The sequence below is a fragment of the Ovis canadensis genome, chromosome 1 (assembly GCF_042477335.2).
Source record: "Ovis canadensis isolate MfBH-ARS-UI-01 breed Bighorn chromosome 1, ARS-UI_OviCan_v2, whole genome shotgun sequence".
In the NCBI taxonomy this organism is placed as follows: Eukaryota; Metazoa; Chordata; class Mammalia; order Artiodactyla; family Bovidae; genus Ovis; species Ovis canadensis.
The window spans coordinates 250,324,770-250,350,983 of record NC_091245.1 but is presented as its reverse complement, the minus strand read 5'-3'; the positions used below and the strand labels follow the sequence as shown (position 1 = coordinate 250,350,983).

Sequence of the window (26,214 nt, the reverse complement as noted above, 5' to 3'; positions counted from 1 at the left end):
GATTTGCAGATAGCTCTCTCCAGAGAAGATTCACGGTTTTTTCTGCCACACACTCAGAGCTGTTAAATTCGTCTTTTTTTTTTCCCCTTTGGTTTTTTTTTTTTTTTTTTGGCTGTACCACATGGCATTTGGGATTAGTTTCCCAACCAAGGATTGAACTTGTGTCCCCTGCAGTGGAAATGCAGTCTTAACTACTGTACTGCCAGGGAAGTCCCGAAATTAAGTTCTTAATCTAAGGTTTCTTTGGGGCTTCCCTGGTGGCTCAGATGGAAAAGAATCTGCCTGCAATGCAGGAGACCTAGGTTCAGTCTCTGGATTGGGAAGATCCCCTGGAGAAATGAATGATGACCTACTCCAGTATTCTAACCTGGAGAATTCCATGGATAGAGAAGCCTGGCAGGCTACAGTCCATGGGATGGAAAGAATCAGACGTTACTGAGTGACTAACACGTTCACTTTCAAGGTTTCTTTGAACCATTCTGGTGATGTTAATTCAAGTTGCAGACCTGTGCTAAGGCTAGTCTTGTGAGTTCTCAGGGGATGTATTTTTTTCCATATACTCAGTCTGAGATGGGCCATTTTCCCCTCGATCCTTTGGGGAAGGAAAGAGTTGGGTTTATTTCTAGTTCTTTGTTACTCTAAGGACATAGCACTACAATCCACTTTATGTTTTGAGCCACACCTCTATTCAGGATTTCCTGTTGGACTGCTCACCTTGTCCCCTGGACTGTATGATCCATTAAAATCAAAGCTCAAATATACTACTTTAATGATGCTGTCAAAGGGAAAGCTGGCGTCAGTGCCCTGCATACCTCTCTGGGTCATTTTCTTCTCATTCATTGACCTTTGGGTGTCCGACTCTGTGCAACCCCATAGACGGCAGCCCACCAGGCTCCCCTGTCCCTGGGATTCTCCAGGCAAGAACACTGGAGTGGGTTGCCATTTCCTTCTCCAATGCATGAAAGTAAGTGAAAGTGAAGTCGCTCAGTCGTGTCCGACTCTTAACGACCCAATGGACTGCAGCCCACCAGGCTCCTCCGTCCATGGAATTTTCCAGACAAGAGTACTGGAGTGGGGTGCCATCGCCTTCTCCAATCAATCATTAGAGAAATGCAAATCAAAACCACCGTGAGATACCACTCCATGTCAACTAGGATGGTTACTATTCAAAAAAGCAGAAAATAAAGTGTTGATGAGGATGCAGAGAAATTGGAACCCTTATGCACTATTGGTGGAAATGTAAAATGGTGCCACTATGGAAAATAGTATGGCGGCTCCTCCAAAAATTAAAAATAGAACTACTATGTCATCCAGCAATTCCACTTCTGAGTACGTACCCAAGGGAATTGAAAGAAGGGTCTCAAAGAGATATTGATACATTCATATTCATAGCAGCATTATTCACAATAGCCAAAGATGGAAGTGAACTGAGTATCTACCGACAGACCAATGGGTAAACAAAACATGGTATATACATACAGTGGGATATTATCCAGCCTTAAACAGGAAGGAAATTCTGACACATGCTACAACATGGATGAACCTTGAAGTGAGTGAAATAAGTCAGAAACAAAAGGATAGTGTTTCACTTATATGAGGTACCTAGAGTAGTCAAATTCATAGAGCAGACAGTAGAATTGGCAGTTGCCAGGGGCTGGGGGCTGGGGACAATGGGAGCTTTTGTTGAATGGGTACAGAGTTTCAGTTTTGACAGATGGAAAACATTCAGGAGAGGAATGGTGATAGGGCTTGCACAACAGTGTGAATATACTTAAAGCCATGGAGTTGTACACTTAAAAGTTATTAAAATGGTAAATTTTATGTTTTTGACTATGCTTTTAAAATGAACTTTTAAAAAGATATTTTAAATATATAAACAGAATTTTTATTTTTTTTTTATTCAGAGGCTCAGTCCATTCAAATTGGAAAGAGAATGCTATTCATGCATGTTAAAAGTGACCCTTAGCAGTTCCTTAAAATGTAGCCCTCTTAGTAATCTACAGGCTTCCCTGGTGGCTCAGACAGTAAAGAATTTGCCTACAATGCAGGAGATTCTTGAGTTTGATGCCTGAGTGGGGAAGATCCCCTGGAGAAGAGAATGGCTGCCCATTCCAGTATTCTTGCCTGGAGAATCCCATGGACAGAGGAGCCTGGTGGGCTATAGTCCATGGGATCACAAAGAGTTGAACACAGCTGAGCAACTAACACTTTTACTTTTTCACTTTCTTGGTCAGCTGAAGGCTGCTGAGAAATTCTATCAGACAGCCATGGTCTTGCCCACAGCAGGGCGGGTGACCCTGCAAACCACTGGTTGAGATCTGTAGGACCTTGTCCAGAGTTTATTTTGCACAGACCAACGTTAACATCAGCAGGGATGTGCCACATGGCCTCCTCTGTTAGAAATACAGCTTGAGAAATCTGATCCAGCACTCAAACTAGACTTTCTCTCATTAAAGAAGCCTCAGGCATCAGCTCTGTAGTTAAGATTGCAAGGGCTCTTTTATTCTCAACCAAGCTGTAATTTGGAATCCTGTCTCTGACCCACATGTCATTACCTCACAAAACCCTACATGCTCCAAACCTTACCAAAGTCACTTTCAGGCTTAAATTCTGAATTGAGGGAATCCTCAGGTCGTGGTGATTCTAATTGCTAAAAAAGGCAGCTTTCATGTTTTTTAGCTTTAAATACTTTTTCCTATCAGTTTGGAATTTCACTATCATTGGGATCCTTTGTTATATCAAGAAATGACCTTGCCTTAGACTTGTGCTTATATTGTGCTACCATATATTTTCTCTCATCATAAAGCTTGATGTTTCCTGTGCAATTCTTCAATGACTCTTCATTTTCTTTTATTTTAAATATTTATTTATTTATTTATTTTGCCATGCCAAGCGGCTTGTGGGATCTTAGTCCCCCAACCAGGGATTGAAACTTTGGCAGTGAAAGCATGGAGTCCTAACCACTGGACAGCCAGGGAATTCCTAGTGAGTCTTCATTTTAAACGGAAATTATTTTGTTTTCATGCCACTTTCTCTTTGGGTAACTAGAAAGTTATCTTAGAGGCCAAAATATTGAATAATTAACATAAGTGACTTTGAAGTAATTTATAAAAACAGATCATATTCAACCATAGTAGTGTTTAAAAGTTAAATGAAGAATAAACTCGAATATAAAAGAACAAACACAGATCATGTTTGTTTTCATTGTGTCTGCACTTTTAACTTTGCATTCTCAGGCTTTGCTTCTAGAATCGAAGGGGCACACCTGCTGCCCATTTACCACCCTGGAACTCGTTGACTGCAAGATGGATCCATGGTCTCTGGGGAGGCTTGGGCAGGCTTTGCGTCTCAGCAGTCTGCATGTTCTCGTCCTCGACTACTGCAAGTAAGACTGGAATGCAGATCCTTCAAAGTTCCCCACACCTCCCCCCAACCCCACTGGCAGCTGGGGGAGGCAAAGGCAGGGGAGGGAAATGTCCTAGTTCCTTGTGTTTAATCAAGTCATTGCTGCAAAGGACACCCTAAAACTTCCTTAGAGTTCATGTTCCTAGTAAATGTTAGGGTTCTCAAAAAGAGTCTCTAGTCATTTGTTTATTCTTTCAACAAATATTTGTCGAAGGCTAGTTTGTACAAGGCATGGTGCTTGTTGCTAAGGAAGATATAAGTGTACTTAAGCCACTGCCACTGTCCAAGGGAGTCCTCAGTGTACAGAGGAAGGAAACATGCTCTTGATTATGTAAAGCACAAGGCAGAAAGTCTGAATATCACAGAAGTTGTTGATATACATTTTAGCAGTAGTTTGGATAAGGGAAACTGCAGTTGCATAGAGATGGTCAGTGCTCACTAGGAGAGAAGGTAGGAGGAAAGCTATGGTGCCAGACAAGAGCAGAGCTCGTCCTTCAGAGGTCAGGGCTCCGAGTGGTCAGGGGAGGTCAAGGTCAATAATACGAATAATAACAATACCTGCTAATGGTTATTACTGCATGCCAAGCACAGTGCATGGATTTTCTCATTTTTTTCTCCCAACAGTAGATATGTATAAATATATACCATTACATAGAGATGTATGATGTATAATGATAGATATATACTGTTTCTAACCCTTGACTATAGGTAAGGAAAAACTCAGGGGGATTAACTGGCTTGTTCAAGGCCATTTGGTTCTTAGGGATGGAGACTAGATGTAAATTCAGGTGTCTGATTCAGAGTCCACCTTTGATCGATGATACTAGATTACTGGGGTCTTCATTTACAATCCATAAAAGATTTCAAACTGCTTATGTGATCTGGGGTTGGTCGTGCCATCTCTCTGATCTATGAGCTGATCTCTTCCACTTCCCAAGTCTATGATTCTGTGACTCTTGCCATGGAGCCAGGTGGTGCCCTGTACTCAAAAGGCCAGTTGGGCTGTGAAGTCATGCCTGAGAAGTGGTACCTCAGTGACACAAAGACCTCGTTAAAGGACTGGGATCTTACTAGGGCCCTGGTGGTGACAGAGAACAAGTCCATCAGCACAAGCTGGGGGAAGTCAGTATTCCGTGGAGATTCTCCGCGTTTCTGAAATGCTGGGAGGAGCCTTGTGCTGTCAATTCAGTCACGTCTGACTCTGTGCAAACCTACAGACTGTAGACTGCCAAGGCTTCTCTGTCCGTGGGATTCTCCAGGCAAGAATACGGGAGTGGGCTACCATGCCCTCCTCCAGGGGACCTTCCTGATCCAGGGATCGAACCTGCATCTCTTATGTCTCCTGCATTGTAGGCAGATTCTTTACCACTGAGCCACCAGGAGCCTTAGGGTCTCCTAATTCAGGGCAGTAGAAGGACAGGGTCCTCGGGACACCATGCAGTGATTCAGGAGCAGCCACAGAGTTCCCAAAATGGACCAAGGAGAACCAACCCCACTGCTAGGAGACCCTCTAGACTCCAGTTGCTGTGCCGGACCCAGAGACCTGCACTGCGGGGAAGAAAGAAGGAACTCCCATCTTTAAGAAACAGCTTGTTTTAATTGTCAGTGGAAATACTGCTGCTGCTAAGACACCTAGAGCTGTCAGGGTTGGGTAGCTGGGAGTCTGCACCGAGACCTCAACATGGACAGATTGCAGGTCACTGCCCTCTGAGGACTGGAGCTCTGTCCTCAGCGTCTTCCCTGATAGACTATGAAGTCCAGCAGGCAGGACGCCCCTCTTTCTCATACACAGCGCATCCCCTCAGCCACTGTGGTCCTCAATAATTATTTGTTGAATACGTTTATAAATTTTCAAGTTATTTCTATCAGTACTGTTCACTTCATTTTTTAAAATTTTTATTTATTTTTATTTTTGGCTGTGCTAGGTCTTCATTTCTTTTGTGAGGGCTTTCTCTAGTTGGGGAGAGCAAGGGCTACTCTTCATTGATGGGCTGGGGCTTCTCATCACGGTGGCTGCAGAGCATGGGCTCTGGGCGTGTGGGCTTCACTAGCTGTTCTGTGGCATGTGGGATCTTTTTGGACCAGGGATTGAACTCGTGTCCCCTGCATTGGCAGGTGGATTCTTATCCACTGTGCCACCAGGGAGTATGTATGAGTTTAGTCGTTCAGTCATGTCTGACTCTGTGACCCCATGGACTGTAGCCTGCCAGGCTCCTCTGTCCATGGGATACTCCAGGCAAAAATACTGGAGTGGGTTGCCATACTCTCCACCAGAGGATCTTCCCAGCCCAGGGATCCAACCCAGGTCTCCCATGTTGCAGGCAGATTCTTAACCATCTGAGCCGCCTGGCAAGCCCTGTTCCACCAGGCAAGTTCTCACTTTATTTTAAAATTCAAGCCTTGACTTTGCAAATTCCCCAAATGTGTTGCTGGGCCTCAGTTTCTTGACCTAATTCCTACCTACCCCCAGAGACTGTTGCTGGCATGAATGAGATGATGGGTGTGATTTCACTTTGAAACTCTAGAGATTGTGCAGATTAAGGCAAGAGGACCTCAGGGCCAAGGAAGGCTGAGAGGTTGAACTTTCCTGAACCTGCTGTGGACATGGCTTAAGAGGATTCTCCTTATAGAGTCCTGGTACCACTGAGTCTTCCCAGACTGCCAACTGGGCCACCTCTCTCATCTTCAGGATTCACAACTTGCTCTCCATCTGCTCCCTTAAATGGGTACTTCAAATGGTCCTCTGCTCTCTTTGCCCAGGAGGCAGACTCTGGGTCCCCTTTCCTCCACTTGCAGGCTGCCCCCCTCAATCATCCCAGCCCGCCCCCACAGCCAGCCCTAGCCCAGGAAGCCTAAACTGAGGACCAGCAAAAGTGCTGCTCACTGCCTTGGAAGTACTTAACATTAATAATCCAATGGGTAACATACATTTTAAAGTTCCTATCATTTCTTTTTAGATTTACACATGAAGAAATTGAGAGTATTCTCTCAGGCCTGGAGAACAACCAAAGGTTTCAAAGCCTCAGTCTGCGCTACTGTGGTCTGGGGCCACAGAATGGATCGAGGCTGGGCTCCATCGTATGCCACAGTGCCATTCGGTGAGAGGGTCCCCTGCTCCCTGCCACCCCCGCCCAGTCACATCTTGCCACTGTTGCGTCTTGAGTTATATAAACACTTACTTACAGAGCCTGCTAACCCATGAGGTCTTAGATTTTTTATTATGTTTTTTCATCATGTTTTTCTCCTCTAGTTATTTTGTTTTTCTTTTCTTAATTATAATAGAAAGATCCTTTAGTTATGTTTGAGAATCAAGGGTGTTGTGCTAAATGCACGTTTTGGCCGGCTGATGCGGTTACTAGGTCTATTTTTTATGACATGGTCTATTATTATTTATTATGATTATATATGTATTATTTTGTAACTAGGTCTATTATTTTATGAGGTGAAGACCTCAAATCTAAATTTGACAGAGCGGAAAAAATGTCTAATGAACAGTGTATTTCGCCTCTTCCCCAGTGAGCTACACCTCGGTGGCAATTACTTGCAATGTTCTGGAGCTCTGGGTCTCCTCAGACCCCTGGCAGAGTATGCAGAGATGCAGAGGAAAGACCAACTGGCCACTTCCTCACCAGACGCCAGGAACCCCCCTCAACTGCTCCAAGGTAAGCTGTGGGAAACTTGGTCCTAGGTTCATTTGGGGCTGGGAGGGATTGGGGGCAGGAGGAGAAGGGGATGACAGAGGATGAGATAGCTGGATGGCATCACTGACTCGATGGACGTGAGTCTGAGTAAACTCCGGGGGTTGGTGATAGACAGGGAGGCCTGGTGTGCTGCAATTCATGGGGTCGCAAAGAGTCAGACACGACTGAGCAACTGAACTGAACTGAAAAGATGGAACCTTTGTTTTGCAATTAAAGGTGACCTTCGCAGTGATCCATGGAGATTCTTCTTCCTTAGAATGTGTGGGGACAGAATAACAGGTCCCCAAAGATGTCTTTGTCCTAATCTTCAGAACCTGTGACTATGTTTGCTCACATGGCAAAAAGATCGTTGTAAGAGGGAGGCAGGCAGTTAGAGAGAAAGAAGTGTGACAATGGAAGGAGAGGTTGGAGTGATGGAGGTAGGGTTCATAAGCCCTGGTGGCCTGTAGGAGCTAGAAGGGACAAGGAAACGAGTTCTTTTCAGAGCCTCCAAAAGGAATGCAGGTCCACTGACACCGTGACTTTGCCTATAGGAGCCATTTTGGACTCTGATCCCCAGAACTGTAAAATGATACACATGTACTATTTTAAGCCACTAAGTTTGTGGTCATCTGTTACAACTGCTTTGGTTCCAGATAAGAGCTCTCTTCTTGGCCAGCTGATGGCCCCCCTCTTGCTTTGTCCTCACAGGGCCTTTCCTAGGTGTGTGAAGGCAGACAGAGCAAGCTCTCTGGTTTCTGACAAGCACACTAATCGTGGGCTTCACTGGTGGCCCAGTGGTTAAAAATCCACCTGCCAATGCAGGAGACACAGAAAGATTCCACATGCTGCAGGGCAACTGAGCCCACGAGCTGCAACTGATGAAGCCCGTGTGCTCTAGTGTCTATGCTCCACAACAAGAGAAGCCACCAGGATGAGAAGTGAAAGCATTGCAATTAGAGAGTAGCCCCTGCTCTCTGCAACTGGAGAAAACCTGTGCACAGACCCCCTGAACTGTACAGTCCGTGGAATTCTCCAGGCCAGAATACTGGAGTGGGTAGCCTTTCCCTTCTCCAGGGGATCTTCCCAACCCAAGGATCGAATGCAGGTCTTCCGCATTGCAGGCAGATTCTTTACCAGCTGAGCCATAAGGGAAGCTCACTGAAGACCCAGCGCAGCCAAAAATAAAGAGAGAGACCCCAGAGTTCCCTTACTGTTTCACCTTGTGGGATTATGGCAAGAAGACAGCCATCTGTGAACCAGGACGCAGGCTCTCACCAGACACTGAATCTACTGGTATCTGGATCTTGGACTTCCCAGCCTCTTCCGAACTGTGAAAAATAATTATTGTTTATAAGCCACCCAGTCTATGGTGTTCTGTTATAACAGCCCAAACACATTAAGACAAAGAGTATACACAAACTTCCCAGTAGCAACGTTTGTGGGAATGTGGATGGTTTCTTAAAATGTCCAGATTCTCACCTTTCATAATGACCCAGTACCTGTGGTTGGTATCACTGGTCACAGTCATCATTCTACTTTGTGAAAGAAAGGCACACCTGTCCCCCATCAAGTATCTGAGCAGAGCATCTCCCCTAGGGTTCAGAAACAGAGATAGTTCAAAATATGAGTGTAAGTGTTTTTTTTTTAAAAAATGAATGACTCTAATAACTCAGCAATGAATCATGTTTTACAGGTCACATGGCTTCCAATTTTTGCTTTTAACAAAATTGAAGGAAGACTTCAGTTATAAACAGACAGATCATTAAAAGAATTTTTTTTGGTCAATCACTATATAATTTTTAGCCTATCAGGAGTTCAAGGGCTTCCCTGATGGCTCAGCAGGTAAAGAATCCCCCTGCAATGCAGGAGACACAGGGGATGCAGGTTCCATTCCTTGGTCAAGAACATCACCTGGAGGAGGAAATGGCAACCCACTCCAGTATTCTTGCCTGAAAAACCCTGTGGACAGAGGAGCCTGGTGGGCTACAGTCTTTGGGGCCGCAAAGAGTCAGAAGTGACTGAGCAATTGACACACACACACAGGAGTTCAAAGAATTGAATAATACTGCTGTGATAAAACTCTTGGGATTTATTTCAATTTTAGATGGAAATAATTAACTATAACTATGTTCCATGCAATGTTTGGGATATACTTAAAATGATTATTCTTTGTTTATCTAACATTTAAATTGAACTGGGTGTCCTGTATTTGGAGGACAAGAGAGAGTAAACCTGGCAATCCTATTATTCCATTCCCATCCATATGAATAAGATTTCTCAGCAGTTACAACTACAGCAATAAAAAGGAGAAAAAGCACTGATGCTGAAGTCTACTTCATTTTAGCAGTGATATTCTTTAACAAATACATGTGTTAATTATAAAAATAAATAAAACAGCACCATCCATCTCTTTGAGAGAAGTGGCGAGTAAAAATTTTATTTTTAGGATTGATCAAAATAAATAAATATATTGCATTCATCAATTGCATACTGTGTGGATCACAATAAACTGTGGAAAATTCTGAAAGAGATGGGAATACCAGACCACCTGACCTGCCTCTTGAGAAACCTATATGCAGGTCAGGAAGCAACAGTTAGAACTGGACATGGAACAACAGACTGGTTCCAAATAGGAAAAGGAGTACGTCAAGGCTGTATATTGTCACCCTGCTTATTTAACTTCTATGCAGAGTACATCATGAGAAACACTGGGCTGGAAGAAGCACAAGCTGGAATCAAGATTGCCGGGAGAAATATCAATCACCTCAGATATGCAGATGACACCACCCTTATGGCAGAAAGTGAAGAGGAACTAAAAAGCCTCTTGATGAAAGTTAAAGAGGAGAGTGAAAAGGTTGGCTTAAAGCTCAACATTCAGAAAACGAAGATCATGGTATCTGGTCCCATCACTTCATGGGAAATAGATGGGGAAACAGTGGAAACAGTGTCAGAGTTTATTTGGGGGGGGCTCCAAAATCACTGTAGATGGTGACTGCAGTCATGAAATTAAAAGATGCTTACTCCTTGGAAGGAAAATTATGACCAACCTAGATAACATATTGAAAAGCAGAGATATTAGTTTCCCAACAAAGGTCCGTCTAGTCAAGGCTATGGTTTTTCCAGTGGTCATGTATGGATGTGAGAGTTGGACTGTGAAGAAGGCTGAGCACTGAAGAATTGATGCTTTTGAAGTGTGGTGTTGGAGAAGACACTTGAGAGTCCCTTGGACTGCAAGGAGATCCAACTAGTCCATCCTAAAGGAGATCAGCCCTGGGATTTCTTTGGAAGGAATGATGCTAAAGCTGAAACTCCAGTACTCTGGCCACCTCACGCGAAGAGTTGACTCATTGGAAAAGACACTGATGCTGGAAGGGTTTGGGGGCAGGAGGAAAAGGGGACAACAGAGGATGAGATGGCTGGATGGCATCACCGACTTGATGGACGTGAGTCTGAGTGAACTCCGGGAGATGGTGATGGACAGGGAGGCCTGGCGTGCTGCGATTCACGGAGTCACAAAGATTCGGACACGACTGAGCGACTGAACTGAACTGAAACATTGAGTAATAACTACAGAAGACTTTTTAACACTTTAGAGGCTTATGATCACAACAAACTTTTAAAATTTAAATATTTGTAAATGAAGCTTTTTTTTTTACAAAGAAGTATTATAGGATGACCAATAAATGACTTTCAAATATAAAATTCTATAGAATTATTAAAATGAAAATACCAGTAAAAACACAGGAAAAAATGGAATCCTGTAAAGTGATTCAGTTACATATACATATATAATTTTTTTCAGATTTTTTCCTTTATAGGTTATTACAAAATATTTATTATAGTTTCCTATACTATACAGGAGGTTCTTGGTTATCTATTTTATATATAGTAGTATGTATATGTTAATCCCAAACTCGTAATTTATCCCTCTCCTCACCCTAGATTTTATTTTTAAATGTCAATATTTTCTATATGTTAGAAATTTCATCCTTTGAAATTTTAAAGCTTATGATGAACAAGTGTAGATACCAAACTAAAAAGTTACAAGATTGTTTACAACTTTTCCATTTCTGTCTAGGATGTTACTGAAGGCAAAAATGTCTTGAGGCCAATGCTTCCTAAGGCCCAAATGTTTGATTTCCTTTCCTGCTCTGTGAGCTACTCCCAGGCTCCTAGTAGCTTCTTGCCAGAGGTGGGCACAGAAGCTTTCTGCTGCTGGCCACCAAGGAGGCATGACTGCCTCACTATCCAATGACAAGTTTGCTTTCTTAATTACTCGTTATAATGTATAAAATGTAATTTTAGGAATAACGCTCCTTCCTTCATCATATGTATGTGTGTGTGTGTGTGTACCTGTGTCTTTTCTTACACGCATAAAACAAAGATCCCTGCCCCTGAGCAGAGGGCTGGCAACACAGTGTGCTTGTCTATGTGTGTGTGTATGAGGGGTAGGGGGACTCAGACAACTCTTAAAAAGCATAACAAATGTATACCAGCTATAGTTTACTATAAGATGACAACTGCTGTGGAAAAAAGGAAAAAAAAAATCAAGGTAAGTAAGTTTGGGAACCTGGGGAAGGAAAAAATGGTTGGGGTGTTATTTTATTTTATTTTTATCCTCAAATGCAAATAGTTTTATAGTTTGCTAACACACACACACACACACAGTTTCAGGTGCAAATGTAGCAATACGGAAAATTCTTAGAAGTGGAATTATAGGGCCGAAAGGCATGTGAATTTAGTGACTTTGTTTTTATCTTAGCATTTATTTATTTGGCTGTGTTGGGCCTTAGTTGCAGAACTCAGGATCTTTGTTGCGTGATCTTTCATTGTGTCACATGAGCTTCAGAGTGTGTGGACTCAGTAGTTGTAACGCAGGAGCTTAGTTAACCCCTGGCATGTGGGATCTTAATCTCCCGACCAGGAATCGAACCTGCATCACCTGCATTGCAAGGCAGATTCTTAACCCCTGGACCACCAGGGAAGTCCCTAGAGTGACTTTAAATAGACGGTTGAGTACAGGCTTCCTTGAAGAGGTGGCGTTTGTGAACAGACACAGGAGGGGAGGAAGCAAGCCTGCAGATAAATGAGGAGTGTTCCAGGAACACCCCAAGGCCTGCACACAAGGAGCAGCAGGTGCCTGGGCAGTCCCAGGGGCCAGGAGTCACATGCCTTCCTTGTTAGCTAGGAAAGCACAGAGGAATCAGGACTGAGTCGGGACTTAGGTTGGAGAAGGACCACTCAGTCTGTGTGGCAAACAGACTTGGTGTGGGTGGGGGCACAGAGACCTTCTGGGAGGCTATTGTCACTCAGATGAGCGGCGGGGGTGAGAGACAAGAGGGTTCCACCCAGATGAGACGAGGAGTGCAGCAGACGATGCTTTACGTCTACACTGCTTCTGGTGGATGGGATGTGGGATGAGAGAGAGAGGGAAAGAAGGGTCCAGAATGACCCTAGGATGATAATACATCAGAATGTATACTTATTTATTTTATAATTGTATCCATTTATTTATTTTTATTTTTGACTGTGCCGGGTCTCTGCTGCTGTGTGTAGGCTTTCTCTAGCTGCAGCAGGTGGTGGTTACTCTCTAGTTGCAGTGTGAGGGCATCTCATTGTAGTGGCTTCCCTTGAGAAGTTGTGGAGCTCTAGGGTGCTCAGGCTCAGTAGTTGTAGCGAATGGGCTTAGTTTCTCCACGGCATGTGGAGTCTTTCTGGACCAGGAATTGAACCTGTGTCCCTGGCTTTGGAAATTGGATTCTGAACCACTGGGCCACTAGGGTTGTCTCCAGTATATGTATTTAAATATGCCAAAAATGTGTTCTTCTCTGCTACGTTCTTACTAATTCCTCAGAATGGAGCCACTGGTATAGAGGGCAACTGTGGAACTGAAATAAGATTTACACACAGCCCTCAGGTTGGTTCTTCAGGTGCCACCTGGTTGCATGCTTTCTTCAAGCCTTTGAGGGGAGAAACATCAAAAAGATAGGACAGAAGTGAAGTCAGTGGGTAAGATAATTCTCTTTTATGACTGCCCAAAGTATACATAAAATGAAGGCAATAAATGATATTAAAAAGGGTCAAAAATCCATGCATGCAACATTGAATTATTATTTTTTTAATCTTTTAATTTTTTTCATACAGCCAGCCAGAGAGGAAGTTCACCTTTGAACCAGATTACAGAGTCATCCAGGGCTGTAACAGTGAAACCTGCCTCAGGGAAGAAGAGAAAAAAAGGTATTTTTGGTTGTTTAAACTGTTCCTCTTACTTCCTTCATCTTGTAAATCACTTCCTCCTTTCATAGGCTGTGTGTAATTACTAAAGTAATTACCCCAAACAGAGAGAAAAACTCAAGGGGAGAAAAAGTGTCTGATGGCTTCATATAAACCTAGTACTGAACAGCTTAGCCATACCCACCAGAACTATAACTACCAGAGGAATCTGACTCTGCCACATTCAACAAGTCCAAAAAAAAAAAAATTATGGGAATATTCTGCAATAAACAGCAGGCCTGATATATTCAGGTTGGAAACTCTTTTCCTATGTTCATTCCTTAGAGGTAGAAATGGAGCATATACCTTGAGAAAACCGCAATCCAAAATGACACATGCACCCCAATGTTTATTGCAGTGCTATTCGCAATAGCCAGGACACGGAAGCAGCCTAGATGTCCGTCGACAGATGAATGGATAAAGAGGCTGACGTACATATATACGATGGAATATTACTCGGCCATAAAAAGAAACAAATTTGAGTCAGTTGTAGTGAGGTGGATGAACCTAGAGCCTGTTATCCAGAGTGAAGTAAGTCAGAAAGAGAAAAACGAATATTGTATATTAATACACACGCACACACATATATATATGGAATCTAGAAAAACAGTCTGCTGGACATAGCAGGGGAAGGCGTGGATAGGGCAAATTGAGAGCAGCATTGACATATATATACTATCATGTGAAGAATAGACAACTAGCAGGAAGCTGCTGATTAACACAGGGAGCCCAGCCTGGCACTCTGTGACAGCCTAGAGGGATGAGATATATAATTTAGTGATCTAAAAAAGCCAGATGAAAAGGTAAAGTCAGAACATTTATCAGGCCCTGGCTCTGTTGTCTGATGTGAATACAGTCTCTGCTGAACAGTGACTCAACTCAAGTCCTATCCCCTCAGATGTCATCCAGCCCAGTGTAAGGACTGTCCTCTGGACGGTGACCTGGCTTGGACACACTGACCCTCCTCATCCCCAGAGGAATCCCAGCCAACTCCTCTGAGAGCATTCTTGGTTGAAAATATTCCCAAATGGCAACTGTCTAAAACAAATGATAACCGACTATGGCGCTCCTCCTCCTCCTCTTCCTCCTTCCTCTTTCCCCCTTTAATAGATTTTCCAAAATCCACTAGCACTATTTAAAAAAAATTTTTAACTAAAAAACAATGCAGGACTTCCCTGGCAACTCACAGGGGTAAAGAATCCACCTGCCGATGCAGAAGACATGGGTTCAATCCCTGATCTGGGAAGATCCCATATTCGGAGAAAGAACTAAACCTGTGCACCACAGCTACTGAGCCTGTGCTTTGGGGCCCGGGAACCACAGCTGAAGCCCTCACGCTCCACGGTCGTGCTCTGCAGCAAGAGAAGCTAAGGCAGTGAGAAGCCCAGGCTCCGAAACTAGGGAGGAGCCCCCGCTCACCACAACCAGAGAAGAGCCCATACAGTGGTGATGAAGGCTCAGCATATGCACAAATAAATAAATTTTAAAAGTAAAAAAAAAAAAAGCAATGCAAGCCACAAGCCTATAATCTTAGCTGGAACAAGAGTACATGGGGGGAGTGTAGACATGGCAAGAGGGATGGGTCACATTAAGGAGGATTGCATGCCAGGCCAAGAGTTTGGACTTAATCCAATAGGCAATGGGAGCCATTAAGGTCTTTTGTCTCCCAAGGAATTCTGTGCCTGGAATCAACAGAAACCACTTTGTATCTAATATTTATTTACTTTCTAGCCTCTTGTCAAAGTAGAGCATTTCCATGCTATCCAGACTTCACAAAGCAAATTAAAAAACAGCTTCCTATACTGGACAATTACTTTCACAGTCATAAGGTGTTTGTTTGTCTGAGGATGAGTTTGGTCTTTGGTAGAAGAGTTCTACATGTTTCAAAATAAGAGTCAGATTGAGCTGATTTACATCAACCTCCTGGGTGAGGAGTCCAGATGGTTTCCATTTGGTTCCAATTGGAAACAGCCAAACTATTTTTATGCTCGGCCCTTTGTGGACAAGAGGCTTTTGGTCTGCTGCTTGGAAAGTTGAACTCTACGAGTCAATACCCCATTCAGAAGCCTGACACCCTTTCTATTCCTTCCAAATGAATGATTACAGGAATTTGACAACACCAGCACTCATGTGGGTGAGGTCTGGCTTGGCCCACCCTAGTCACATACTTGTCAAGTCCATAAGGAGCCAGAGGATGGCTGAACACTGAAAATCACTGAGAGGTCATCGGAAACAGTCATCTGCAGATGAGACAGCTCCCCTGTGCCCCATTCAGCTTGACTTGTCATGTCACCTCAAGGCCCTCAAAGTTCAGAAGACCCAGCAAGGACTTAGGAGTGCTCTGTCCCCCGGGTCTGCTCTATTTCCCAGCCCAAGCCCCACACCATAGTTTCCAGGATTGTCTTAACTCTCAAGGATTTAGAACTGGGAGCCCCAGCATATGGCTTAGATGTGTTCAGGGAGCAAAATCTGACACATGCTCAGTCCCCAAGCTTGCATGTGCTTTCAGTTGTATCCGATTCTTTGCACCCCTGTGGACTGTAGCCCACCAGGCTCCTCTATCCATGAAATTTTCCAGGCAAGAATACTGCAGTAGGTTGCCATTTTCTATTCCAGACAGACCCTTACTACAGTACTAAAGTCACTCAGGTGGCAAATTCACTTCCCCAAATAAACTGTTAGTGTTTATATCATTGCCACAGAGCATAGGAATGCTAGTGGCTTTAAGGAATGCAAGGGTCAAGTTCAAAAGTCAAGATGTAATCTTCTAAACAGCTTTATTAGTTCCAAGTCAGGAAATTACTGGTTATAATCCAGAAATTGTTTTACTCAAGATTTTATCCTGAGTGATAGCTAGACAATGGAATCTTTGTGGACAGATTCCAAGGTCCCAGGTGTGAATCACCCAACACTAATTACACTTTGCTTCCTTAAGTCCTGCAATCAATAGGATTTATATTCTGGCTGATAAACCTCTGGTAATACACGGAAAATCACACATGCTCCTTGTTGATGGAAAGAAGCTGTTTTAATAAGTTAAAAAACAAAAGCCAACTTCAAAAAGGTCCTACTGGGACCTGGCATCCACAGATGAACATTGAGTAATGGTTTGCATTCTGATGCCCACCAAAATGTGTGATACCCACTTGCTGGTCTCAGAAGAGGCCAGATGGGAGTTTCTGGCTCCATGAAAATTTACACTTGATCTTTGGATATGGGCTCATATGGGAAACAGAGCTCTCTCTCGAAGGAATGAGGCTTCCCAGGTGGTGCTAGTGGTAAAGAACCTGCCTGCCAATGCAGGAGAAGAAAGAGACACAGGTTTGATCCCTGGGTGGGGAAGATGCCCTGGAGGAGGACATGGCAGCCCACTCTAGTATTCTTGCCTGGAGAAGTCCACGGACAGAGGAGCCTGGCAAGCTACAGTCCACAGGGTCACAAAGAGTCAGACACAGCTGAAGCGACTTAGCACAGCACAGCACAGCAGCTGGAAGGAATGAGAAGAGGTTCATCAACTATGAAAGAGAGAGCATTCTAGGCAAAGGGAACCAGGTGAGAAAAGGCTCAGGGGGTGAAAGTGCCTGGAGTGTCCAGCATCTGGAAAGTGTGACATTCACTGCAGAGTGATCATGGGGAGAGGGCTGGAGGCCAGTGGACACATATGGCCAAAAGCCACAAATGTTGTTAAGGAACAGGACTTTCTTCTGTGTGCAGAGGGGGAGCCATGATGCATTTGAAACAAGACAGTGACATAATAAGAGCTGGATTTTTAAAAAGAACCTCCAGCAGCTTTGCAGCACTTGTTTTAGAGATGGACATCGGGACAATGGGAGACTAGTTTAGAGGTTTTTACGGTAGATCAGGAAAAAGAAGATAGAAGGCAGAACAGACTGCAGTGATGGAAATATAGAGTCTAGATATATTTAGGAAGGAGAATTGACAGGACCTAGTGAGGGTGGTTGGAGAAGGCAATGGCACCCCACTCCAGTACTCTTGCCTGGAAAATCCCATGGACGGAGGAGCCTGGTAGGCTGCAATCCATGGGGTCGCTAAGGGTCAGACAGGACTGAGTGATTTCACTTTCACTTTTCACTTTCATGCATTGGAGAGGGAAATGGCAACCCACTCCAGTGTTCTTGCCTGGAGAATCCCAGGGATGGGGGAGCCTGGTGGGCTGCTGTCTATGGGGTCGCACAGAGTCGGACACGACTGAAGCGACTTAGCGGCAGCAGCAGTGAGGGCGGTAAGAAAGGTTCTGAAATCAGGAATAGCTGGGGAATCTTAGAGATTAATTGAAGAGAAAATGGGAGGAAGCTCAATGTAGGGCGAGTCTACATTGAATCTGTGGTATGGCTCCCTGGTGAGGCATGCAGTTTTCAGAAACATGTATCTGATCCTCGGGGAGGCACTGGCAGAAGTGAGGACATTTTATACCTGAAGGTTCTCCATCAGGTTGGACCCATCCCAGGATTTCAATGATACACAATCCAGAAATGAAGCTGGAAAGTTAGGCAGTAATATTTGCTGTGCACTACATGACCCTGCAATCATTATCCCACCGTGCTTCCCAGTCAGTTTTCACAATGCATTTAGAAGATGAGTACGTTTGTGTGTTCTAAGTCACTTCAGTTGTGTCTCTTTGCAGCCCTATGGACTGTAGCCCACCAGGCTCCTCTGTCCATGGGATTCTCCAGGAAGAATACTGGAGTGGGTTGCCATGCCCTCCTCTAAGGGATCTTCCCAACCCAGGGATCGAACCTACGTCTCTATGTCTCCTGCATTGGCAGGCAGGTTCTTTACCACTAGTGCCAACTGGGAAGCCCAGGATATGAGTATTATGATCTATATGTCAGCAATGGGGACATTTAGGTTCAGAGAAGTTAAGTGACTTTCTAGGGAGTCACACAGCATTTTTCAGAGAGGTTTCAAACCTGGAAATTCTTCTCATTTCAGCACACCACTCTGTCGCAGGCACAGCAGGCATCGCTATTCCACTATTAAGGTCTCTGAGACAGAGGAGGGTCAGTTAAAGTGGTCATTGTTGGTGAGCTTGTTTTTATTTAAAGAAGTGTAAGATTAGGTAAAACTAGGTTGGAGTGAATACAGCTGGGGTGGATCAAGTATTACCAGGAGCTGAGCATGGACTCACTCTTACCCCAAGAAATTCATTTCCCATTCAAAGAAGAGAATTTGATTCTGCTTGAAATTTAGTTAGGGTCTTGGAGCAGGAAGTCCCTGACCTAAGGCAGGATTAGCCTTCCTACCCTCTAACAGGGCATGTGGGACTCCCTAGAGGTCTAAATTCTGGAGAGTGCCTTGGACTAGCACTTTCTAAACTGGTTATTTTTCATGGGCCCAGATGACATTATGACCTCTCTTACCAGTTGGAGTGAGATTTGGATTGTTTTATCCATGGGGATGCAAGCTGGACCAGGACAATCACAAGCTTGGGAGCCTCCTTCCTCTCCAATTGCACACATTTATGCCACGCTGGCTCAGTGCAGGATGATGACTGGCTGAGACCATTTCATTTCTTTCCTTGCAAAGCAGAGCAGCTGCACAGGAATTTGGCCTTTGGCCTTGGCCCCTTTGGCCTCATGCTTCCTCACTGCTGCTTTCTGGCATGCCAGGAGGGGGCAAACAGAAATGAGTGCCACCTGCAATCAGTATCCACATTGTTAATCATTCTGGGTAGTCAACTTCTCAAAGGCATTTATATTTGTGAAGAAATGTCAAAACCAGAAAAATCATACTTTGTTCATGTTCACGAGTTGTCTCAAGGCATTATTAACTACATACACCAGGCTTGGAAATACAATGAATGGTGAGATAAAATTTTCTACAACATGATTACACTTATTCATTGATTCAATCATTTATTCAAGAAACAGTTATTAAATACCTATGGTGTGCCAGATACTGTGCTAGGACATTGGCACTGTTGTATTATTCATAATGCCTGTCATTAGCGATCATTCTCATACCCTGAATGTAAGGACAAATGAGGTGTGGACCAGTCAGGCTCATCTTCAGTAAAACTAAAGGATAGGCTAGTTGCCATCCCTCCAACTATGTTTTGAAGGAAAATAAATCCTATTTCCTTTAGTAACTCAGCAGATTACATTTATTTCCAAATAAACCAATTGGATCTTTTCTAAAAGCATGCTTTTATTTTTAAATTGGCAAGCTAGAATGATCCAATGTCCAAATTTGTCATGTTTCCCTAAAAAGTCAGTTATCTTTCATGACTTGAAAACGTACCGAGTTATCATCCACTCTCTTCTCTTCCTTGCTCTTCCCACACACTAGATAATGTACTGCCTCAGCTTCAAGAGGGCAGGAAGTTCTGTCTCTTTTGCTCCCAGTTAAATTCCCAGGGAAGGAATCTTCTCTGGTGGCTCAAAGGTTAAAGCGGCTGCCTCCAATGCGGGAGACCCGGGTTCGATCCTTGGGTCGGGAAGATCCCCTGGAGAAGGAAATGGTAACCCACTCCAGTATTCTTGCCTGGAGAATCCCATGGACGGAGAAGCCTGGTAGGCTACAGTCCACGGGGTCGCAAAGAGTCAGACACGACTGAGTGACTTCGCTTACTTACTTACTTAAATTCCCAGCAGCTAGAACTGTGGCTGGCACATAATAGGAGGTCAAAAATATTTGTTGAAAGCTGAATGAATTCAAGAACAGAAGGGTCTCATCCAGCCCTGAGGTTAGATTCTAAAGTCAGTATGTCAGGCAAAACTAGTGCGTAGCTAAATGAGCTTTTTTTTTTTTTTTTGGATGCACAGCTTGTGGGATCTTTGTTCCTGACTAGGAATTGAACCCCAGGCCATGGCAATGAAAACACTGAGTCCTAACCACTAGAGTGCCAGGAAATTCCTTAAATAAGCCTTTAACATCTCCCTTTTCATTTATTCATTCATTCTTTTTTTTAGGTTAGGTGGCATGTGGGAATCTTAGTTTCCCCACCAGGGATCCAACCCATACCCCTGCATTGGAAGCACAGAGTCTTAACCACCAGACCACCAGGAAAGTCCCTAAGTGAGCCTTTATAATCCTTTGAACTGCCAACACAAAACAATATATAGATATATGTTATCTCTAAGTTCCATGCATTTTCTTCCTGACTTTGGAACAGGTCACTGGTGTTCAGTCAAGCCTCTCGTGAAGTAGTTGGCTGTGATTCTCAGGGTCACAGTGCACACAAAGCTTACCTACAAACTCTTGGAGGCCCTGGGGGGAGCGATCAGCTTCCTAACTGGAGATTTAGCTCTTTCATCTCACACTTACGAGTGGATAAACCAGCCTTATATCTGTAACTCTTTTCTCTTTCTCCATCTCCTGCCTGTTCTTTTTTTCCTTTACCAAACTCCTAAACTTATAAATCAAATGTGAATATGATACTGTGAATCAACTGCACTGCAATAAAAATTAAATATGCCCCCAAAATGTGAATTTTGTGAAAGCTGTATAGAAGGAGGGTGACCCAGGCTCCAGGACCACTGAACTCAGACAGGATGGCTCTTCCTCCAAATTTGTCCTTCTAGAACTCAAAAAATGTGATAACTTTGCAGGCTCTTTTAGAGGGCTGAATCCTTGTATTAAGTTGGTGCAAAAGTAATTGCAGTTTTACATTGTTGAAATTTGCCATTTCATGTTGGAATACATTCTTAAATAAATGTGGTTATGTTATACATCATTTTAATGTGTATTTCTTTCTTTTGTTTATTTGCCAATTACTTATTACTAGCTGTTCATTTTATATTTATTTTAGACTATGGAAATTATGTTAGACAAAAAACAAATTTGAACGATTTTCTCATTCAAGTTCAAAATGAATCATAAAGTAGCGGAGACAAGTCACAACATCAACAACACATTTGGCTCAGGAACCACTAACATACAGTATTCAAGAACTTTTGCAAAGGAGACGAGAGCCTTGAAGATGAGGAACATAGTGACTGGCCATTGGAAATTGACAGCGACCAACTGAGAGGACCATCGAAGCTGATCCTCTTACAACTACATGAGAAATTGTCAAAGAACTCAGCGTCAACCATTCTACACAGTCATTCAGCATTTGAAGCAAATTTGAAAGGTGAAAAAGCTTGATAAGTTGGTGCCTCATGAGCTGACCACAAATCAAAATGTCATCGTTTTAAAGAGTCATCCCTTATTCTACACAACAATAATGAACCGTTTCTCAGTGGGATTGTGATGTGTGACGAAAAGTGGATCGTATACAATCAGCAATGACTACATCAGTGGTTGGACCAAGAAGAAGCTCCAAAGCACTTGCCAGAACCAAACCTGCACCCAAAGAACGGTCATGGTCACTGTTTGGTGGTCTGCTGCCTGTCTGATCCACTACAGCTCTCTGAATCCCAGCTGAGAAGTATGCTCAGCAAATCGAAGAGATACACCAAAAGCTGCAACCCTTGCAAAATGGCACTGGTCAACAGAAAGGGCCCAGTTCTTCACGAAAATGCCCAACCAAATGCTGTACAACCAACGCTTCAAACGTTGAATGAATTGGGCCACGAAGTTTTGCTTCATCCTCCATACTCACCTGACCTCTCGCCAACTGACTACCACTTCTTCAACCATCCAGACAACTTTTTGTAGGGAAAATGCTTCCACAACCAGCAGGAGATAGAAGATGCTTTCCAAGAAAGAGTTCATCGAATCCTGAGGCACAGATTTTTATGCTACAGGAATGAGCAAACTTATTTCTCGTTGGCAAAAATGTGTTGATTTTATCATGGTTCCTATTTTGTTAATAAAGATGTGTTTGAGCCTAGTTATAATGACCTAAAATTTATGGTCCAAAACTGCAGTTATGTTTTCACCAACCTGATAAAAGGTCTACTACTTCTCCAGAATCAACAGACAACACCTTCTACTGAAAAATTTCCAGAGACGTTGATTTTCTCTTTAGCCAAAGTAAAGGCAACAATTTAAATCTTAAATGAGATTTTTCTTTCATAAAGAGCTCGCTATTATAAAGAAAAAGGTTTTATGATTATTTTTTAAAGGACTTCTTAAGTTATATGCATTTCCTTGACTATGTTGCTAAATGCATCTACTCACACAAGTTGCTGCTAAGTTGCTTCAGTAATGTGCGACTCTGTGCGACCCCATAGATGGCAGCCCACCAGGCTTCCCCGTCCCTGGGATTCTCCAGGCAAGAACACTGGAGTGGGTTGCCATTGCCTTCTCCAACACAAGTTAGATCAGTATAATCTTAAAAATTAAAATCAATAAAGGTGGTGAAATGGGAGAACTATTGTCTAAAAATAATCAAATACTCTGATCTTTCTACAGGAATCAAGAAAAAAATTAAAGATTTGATTGAAACTGGTCCTTGGTTAGTGAAGTTGTATTTGGCAGATAATGGCATAGATGGAAAGGGAAAAGAAGGAGAAAATGACTTGTTGGAATTCACTCAAATACTAACATGGTGAGTAGAAAACTAAAATTCTTTATTTGTTCACCTTCCAAAACAAGGTGCTTGGGTTAAATCATGGGGACAGTCATTTAATTACAGCTTGTTAGTGGTGCCAGGTGAGATTTTCAGCTGAGAGGAAAGCAGTGATCCATCTTGTCATTGGTACCTGATCTGTGGAAAGGCCTGAAATCATAAAAATGGCATGGCAGATAGTTATATGTTAGCCCTCAATGGGTCTTGAAGACCTCATTAGAAGCCCCATTTTAAAAAGTTGACAACTAAGGAAAGGCAAGAGGTATGACTTCCAGATTTTTCTTCTCTATGGTCAGGATATAATGTAAATCTAAGCAATGTGACATGAGGAAGAAAGGCAGCCTACTCAAGAGTGAATATTCCTTTGTGTTTGATTACAAAGTTGTCCCAACCTACTTAAAAGGAGAGCTATTCTTGGAAGCTTCTAGAAAACAGAATATTTCCTTGCCCCTTTTACCTTCCCATCCTTGATTGTCTCCCTGTCCTCCTGAAAATGCATACCCAGTAGGCCAAGCCATAAGTGAGCATGTATAGCCCTGTGAGAAAGCTTTCTGGATTGGCTCTAGGCTACACCATTTTAGGACATCAGTATTTGTAGCATCTTGGGGCAATCAAGGGCAATAGAGCCTAGCCAAGATTTGGGGCTTGAGGGCTTGATTGAAGGCTATTTTTAAAAAATAATTATTTGTATATTTATTTATTTTTGTCTGCAGTCACTCTTCATTGCTGTGCACAGGCTTCAATAGTTGTGATTTACAGGCTCTAGAGCTCAGTCTCAGTAGTTGTGGTGCAGGGGTTTAGTTGCCCCATGGGATATTGGTTCCCAGACGAAGGAGCCAACCCACATCCACTGTGTTGGCAGGCTAATTCTTAACCACTGAACCACCAGGGAAGTCCCTATTTATAAAGTAATAAATTCCTTCTCTAATGTATTTCCTTATTCAGGAAGGATGAGAAGATTTACAACTTGGATAACTTTGCTAGTATTGTTTATAGTAAATATATTAATATTAATAAACAGTTTCATTAACCCATAATACAACACTAGATTTACTATATTGCTAATGTATTATCCTTTGAGTGTATTGCTAACATTTTGTTAAGTGTTTTTGCATTGGACTTCCCTGGCGCTCCAGTGGTTAAGAATCTGCCTGCCAATGCAGGAGACAACAGGTTCAATCCCTGGTCTGGGAAGATTCCATGTACTATGGGGCAGCTAAGCCCATGTGCCATAACTACTGAGCCCACACTCTAGGGCACGTGCTCCGCAAAAAGAGAGGCCACCATGATGAGAAGCCCTTATGCTGCAGCAAAGACCAGCCCCTCCTCACCGCAACCAGAGAAAAGCCCATGCACAGCAATGAAAATATGTTTTTAATTAAAAAAAGAAAATAACTTTTGTATCTATGTTCATGAAGGATGTTAGTCTATACTTGTAATGTCTTCAGCTGGGATTGGGGATCAGGGTAATTCTGGGCTCACAGAATGGGTAGGAAGTGTTTCTTCCTCTTCTACTTAATGAAATAAGTTGTGTAGAATTGGCATTATTTCATCTCTAAATATTTGCTAGAATTCAATGATGAAGATATCTGGACTAAGAGTTTTCTTTATGGAAAGATATTTAAACTACAACTTCAATTGTTTAATCGACAGACTGCTATTCTGGTTTGTTTTTGTTTTGAGTAAAACTTTGTATCTTTTCAAGAAATTTGTTCATGTCATTTAAGTTTTCAAATTTATTGGTATCAAGTTATTCATATATTTTCTTATAATCTTTTTCATGTGGGATCTGTAGTGATATCTCTCCTTCCATGTTTGAAATTGTTGATTTGTTTTCTCCTTTCCAATTAATCTGACTGGAAATTTGTCAGTTTTATTGATCTTTACGAAAAACAACTTCTGGCTTTTTCTTTTTTTTTTTTCTTTTTAAAAAATATGGAACGCTTCACGAATTTGCGTGTCATCCTTGCGCAGGGGCCATGCTAATCTTCTCTGTATCGTTCCAATTTTAGTATATGTGCTGCCGAAGCGAGCACTGGCTTTTTCTAATGTTAATCTTTATTCAATTTCCTTGAGTTATTCTTTTTTATTATTTCTTTTATCCTGCTTACCTTGGGTATAATATGCTCTCCTCTCTTTCTAGTTTATTAAGGTACAAGTTTAAGTTATTGACTTTAAACCTTTTTAATTCAAATATAAATATTTATATTAATGCTAAGTATACTCAATATGCCAGCAAATTTGGAATATTCAGCAGAGGCCACGGGACTGGAAAAGGTCAGTTTTCATTCCAATCCCAAAGAAAGGCAAGCCAAAGAATGCTCAAACTACTGCACAATTGCACTCATCTCACACGCTAGCAAAGTAATGCTCAAAATTCTGCAAGCAAGCCTTCAGCAATACGTGAACTGTGAACTTCCATATGTTCAAGCTGGATTTAGAAAAGGCAGAGGAACCAGAGATCAAATTGCCAACATCTGCTGGATCATTGAAAAAGCAGGAGAGTCCCAGAAAAACATCTATTTCTGCTTTATTGACTATGCCAAAGCCTTTGACTGTGTGGATCACAACAAACTGTGGAAAATCCTGAGAGAGATGGGAATACCAGACCACCTGACCTGCCTCTTGAGAAATCTGTATGCAGGTCAGGAAGCAACAGTTAGAACTGGACATGGAACAACAGACTGGTTCCAAATCAGGAAAGGAGTATGTCAAGGCTGCGTATTGTCACCCTGCTTATTTAACTTATGTGCAGAGTACATCAGGCGAAATGCTGGTCTGGAAGAAGCACAAGCTGGAATCAAGATTGCCGGGAGAAATATCAATCACCTCAGATATGCAGATGACACCACCCTTATGGCAGAAAGTGAAGAAGAACTAAAGAGCCTCTTGATGAAAGTGAAAGAGGAGAGTGAAAAAGTTGGCTTAAAGCTCAACATTCAGAAAACGAAGATCATGGCATCTGGTCCCATCACTTCATGGGAAATAGATGGGGAAACAGTGGAAACAGTGGCTGACTTTATTTTTTTGGGCTCCAAAATCACTGCAGATAATGACTGCAGCCATGAAATTAAAAGATGCTTACTCCTTGGAAGGAAAGTTATGACCAACCTAGATAGCATATTAACAAGCAGAGACATTACTTTGCCAACAAAGGTCCATCTAGTCAAGGCTATGGTTTTTCCTGTGGTCATGTATGGATGTGAGAGTTGCACTATAAAGAAAGCTGAGTGCCAAAGAATTGATGCTTTTGAACTGAGGTATGGGAGAAGACTCTTGAGAGTCCTTTGGGCTGCAAGAAGATCCAACCAGTCCATCCTAAAGGAGACCAATCTTGGGTGTTCATTGGAAGGACTATGTTGAGGCTGAAACTCC

General features: G+C 42.8%; 1 protein-coding gene and 1 non-coding gene across 4 annotated transcripts in view; one reads left to right on the top strand and one right to left on the bottom strand.

The window, feature by feature from the left end:
• LOC138425716 (uncharacterized) overlaps positions 1-26,214 on the top strand; it is a 55,665-nt gene that overhangs the window by 10,058 nt on the left and 19,393 nt on the right. For all 3 annotated transcript variants that reach the window (XM_069563970.1, XM_069563988.1, XM_069563981.1), the window contains exons 4-8: positions 3,237-3,385; positions 6,363-6,503; positions 6,922-7,067; positions 13,233-13,325; positions 22,683-22,818. In XM_069563970.1, the coding sequence (XP_069420071.1) occupies positions 3,237-3,385; positions 6,363-6,503; positions 6,922-7,067; positions 13,233-13,325; positions 22,683-22,818 (665 nt within the window). The remainder of the gene's footprint in view (positions 1-3,236; positions 3,386-6,362; positions 6,504-6,921; positions 7,068-13,232; positions 13,326-22,682; positions 22,819-26,214) is intronic.
• On the bottom strand, positions 24,769-24,875 carry LOC138431132 (U6 spliceosomal RNA). Its single transcript, XR_011253549.1, has one exon. It is a non-coding gene; the product is annotated as a U6 spliceosomal RNA (small nuclear RNA).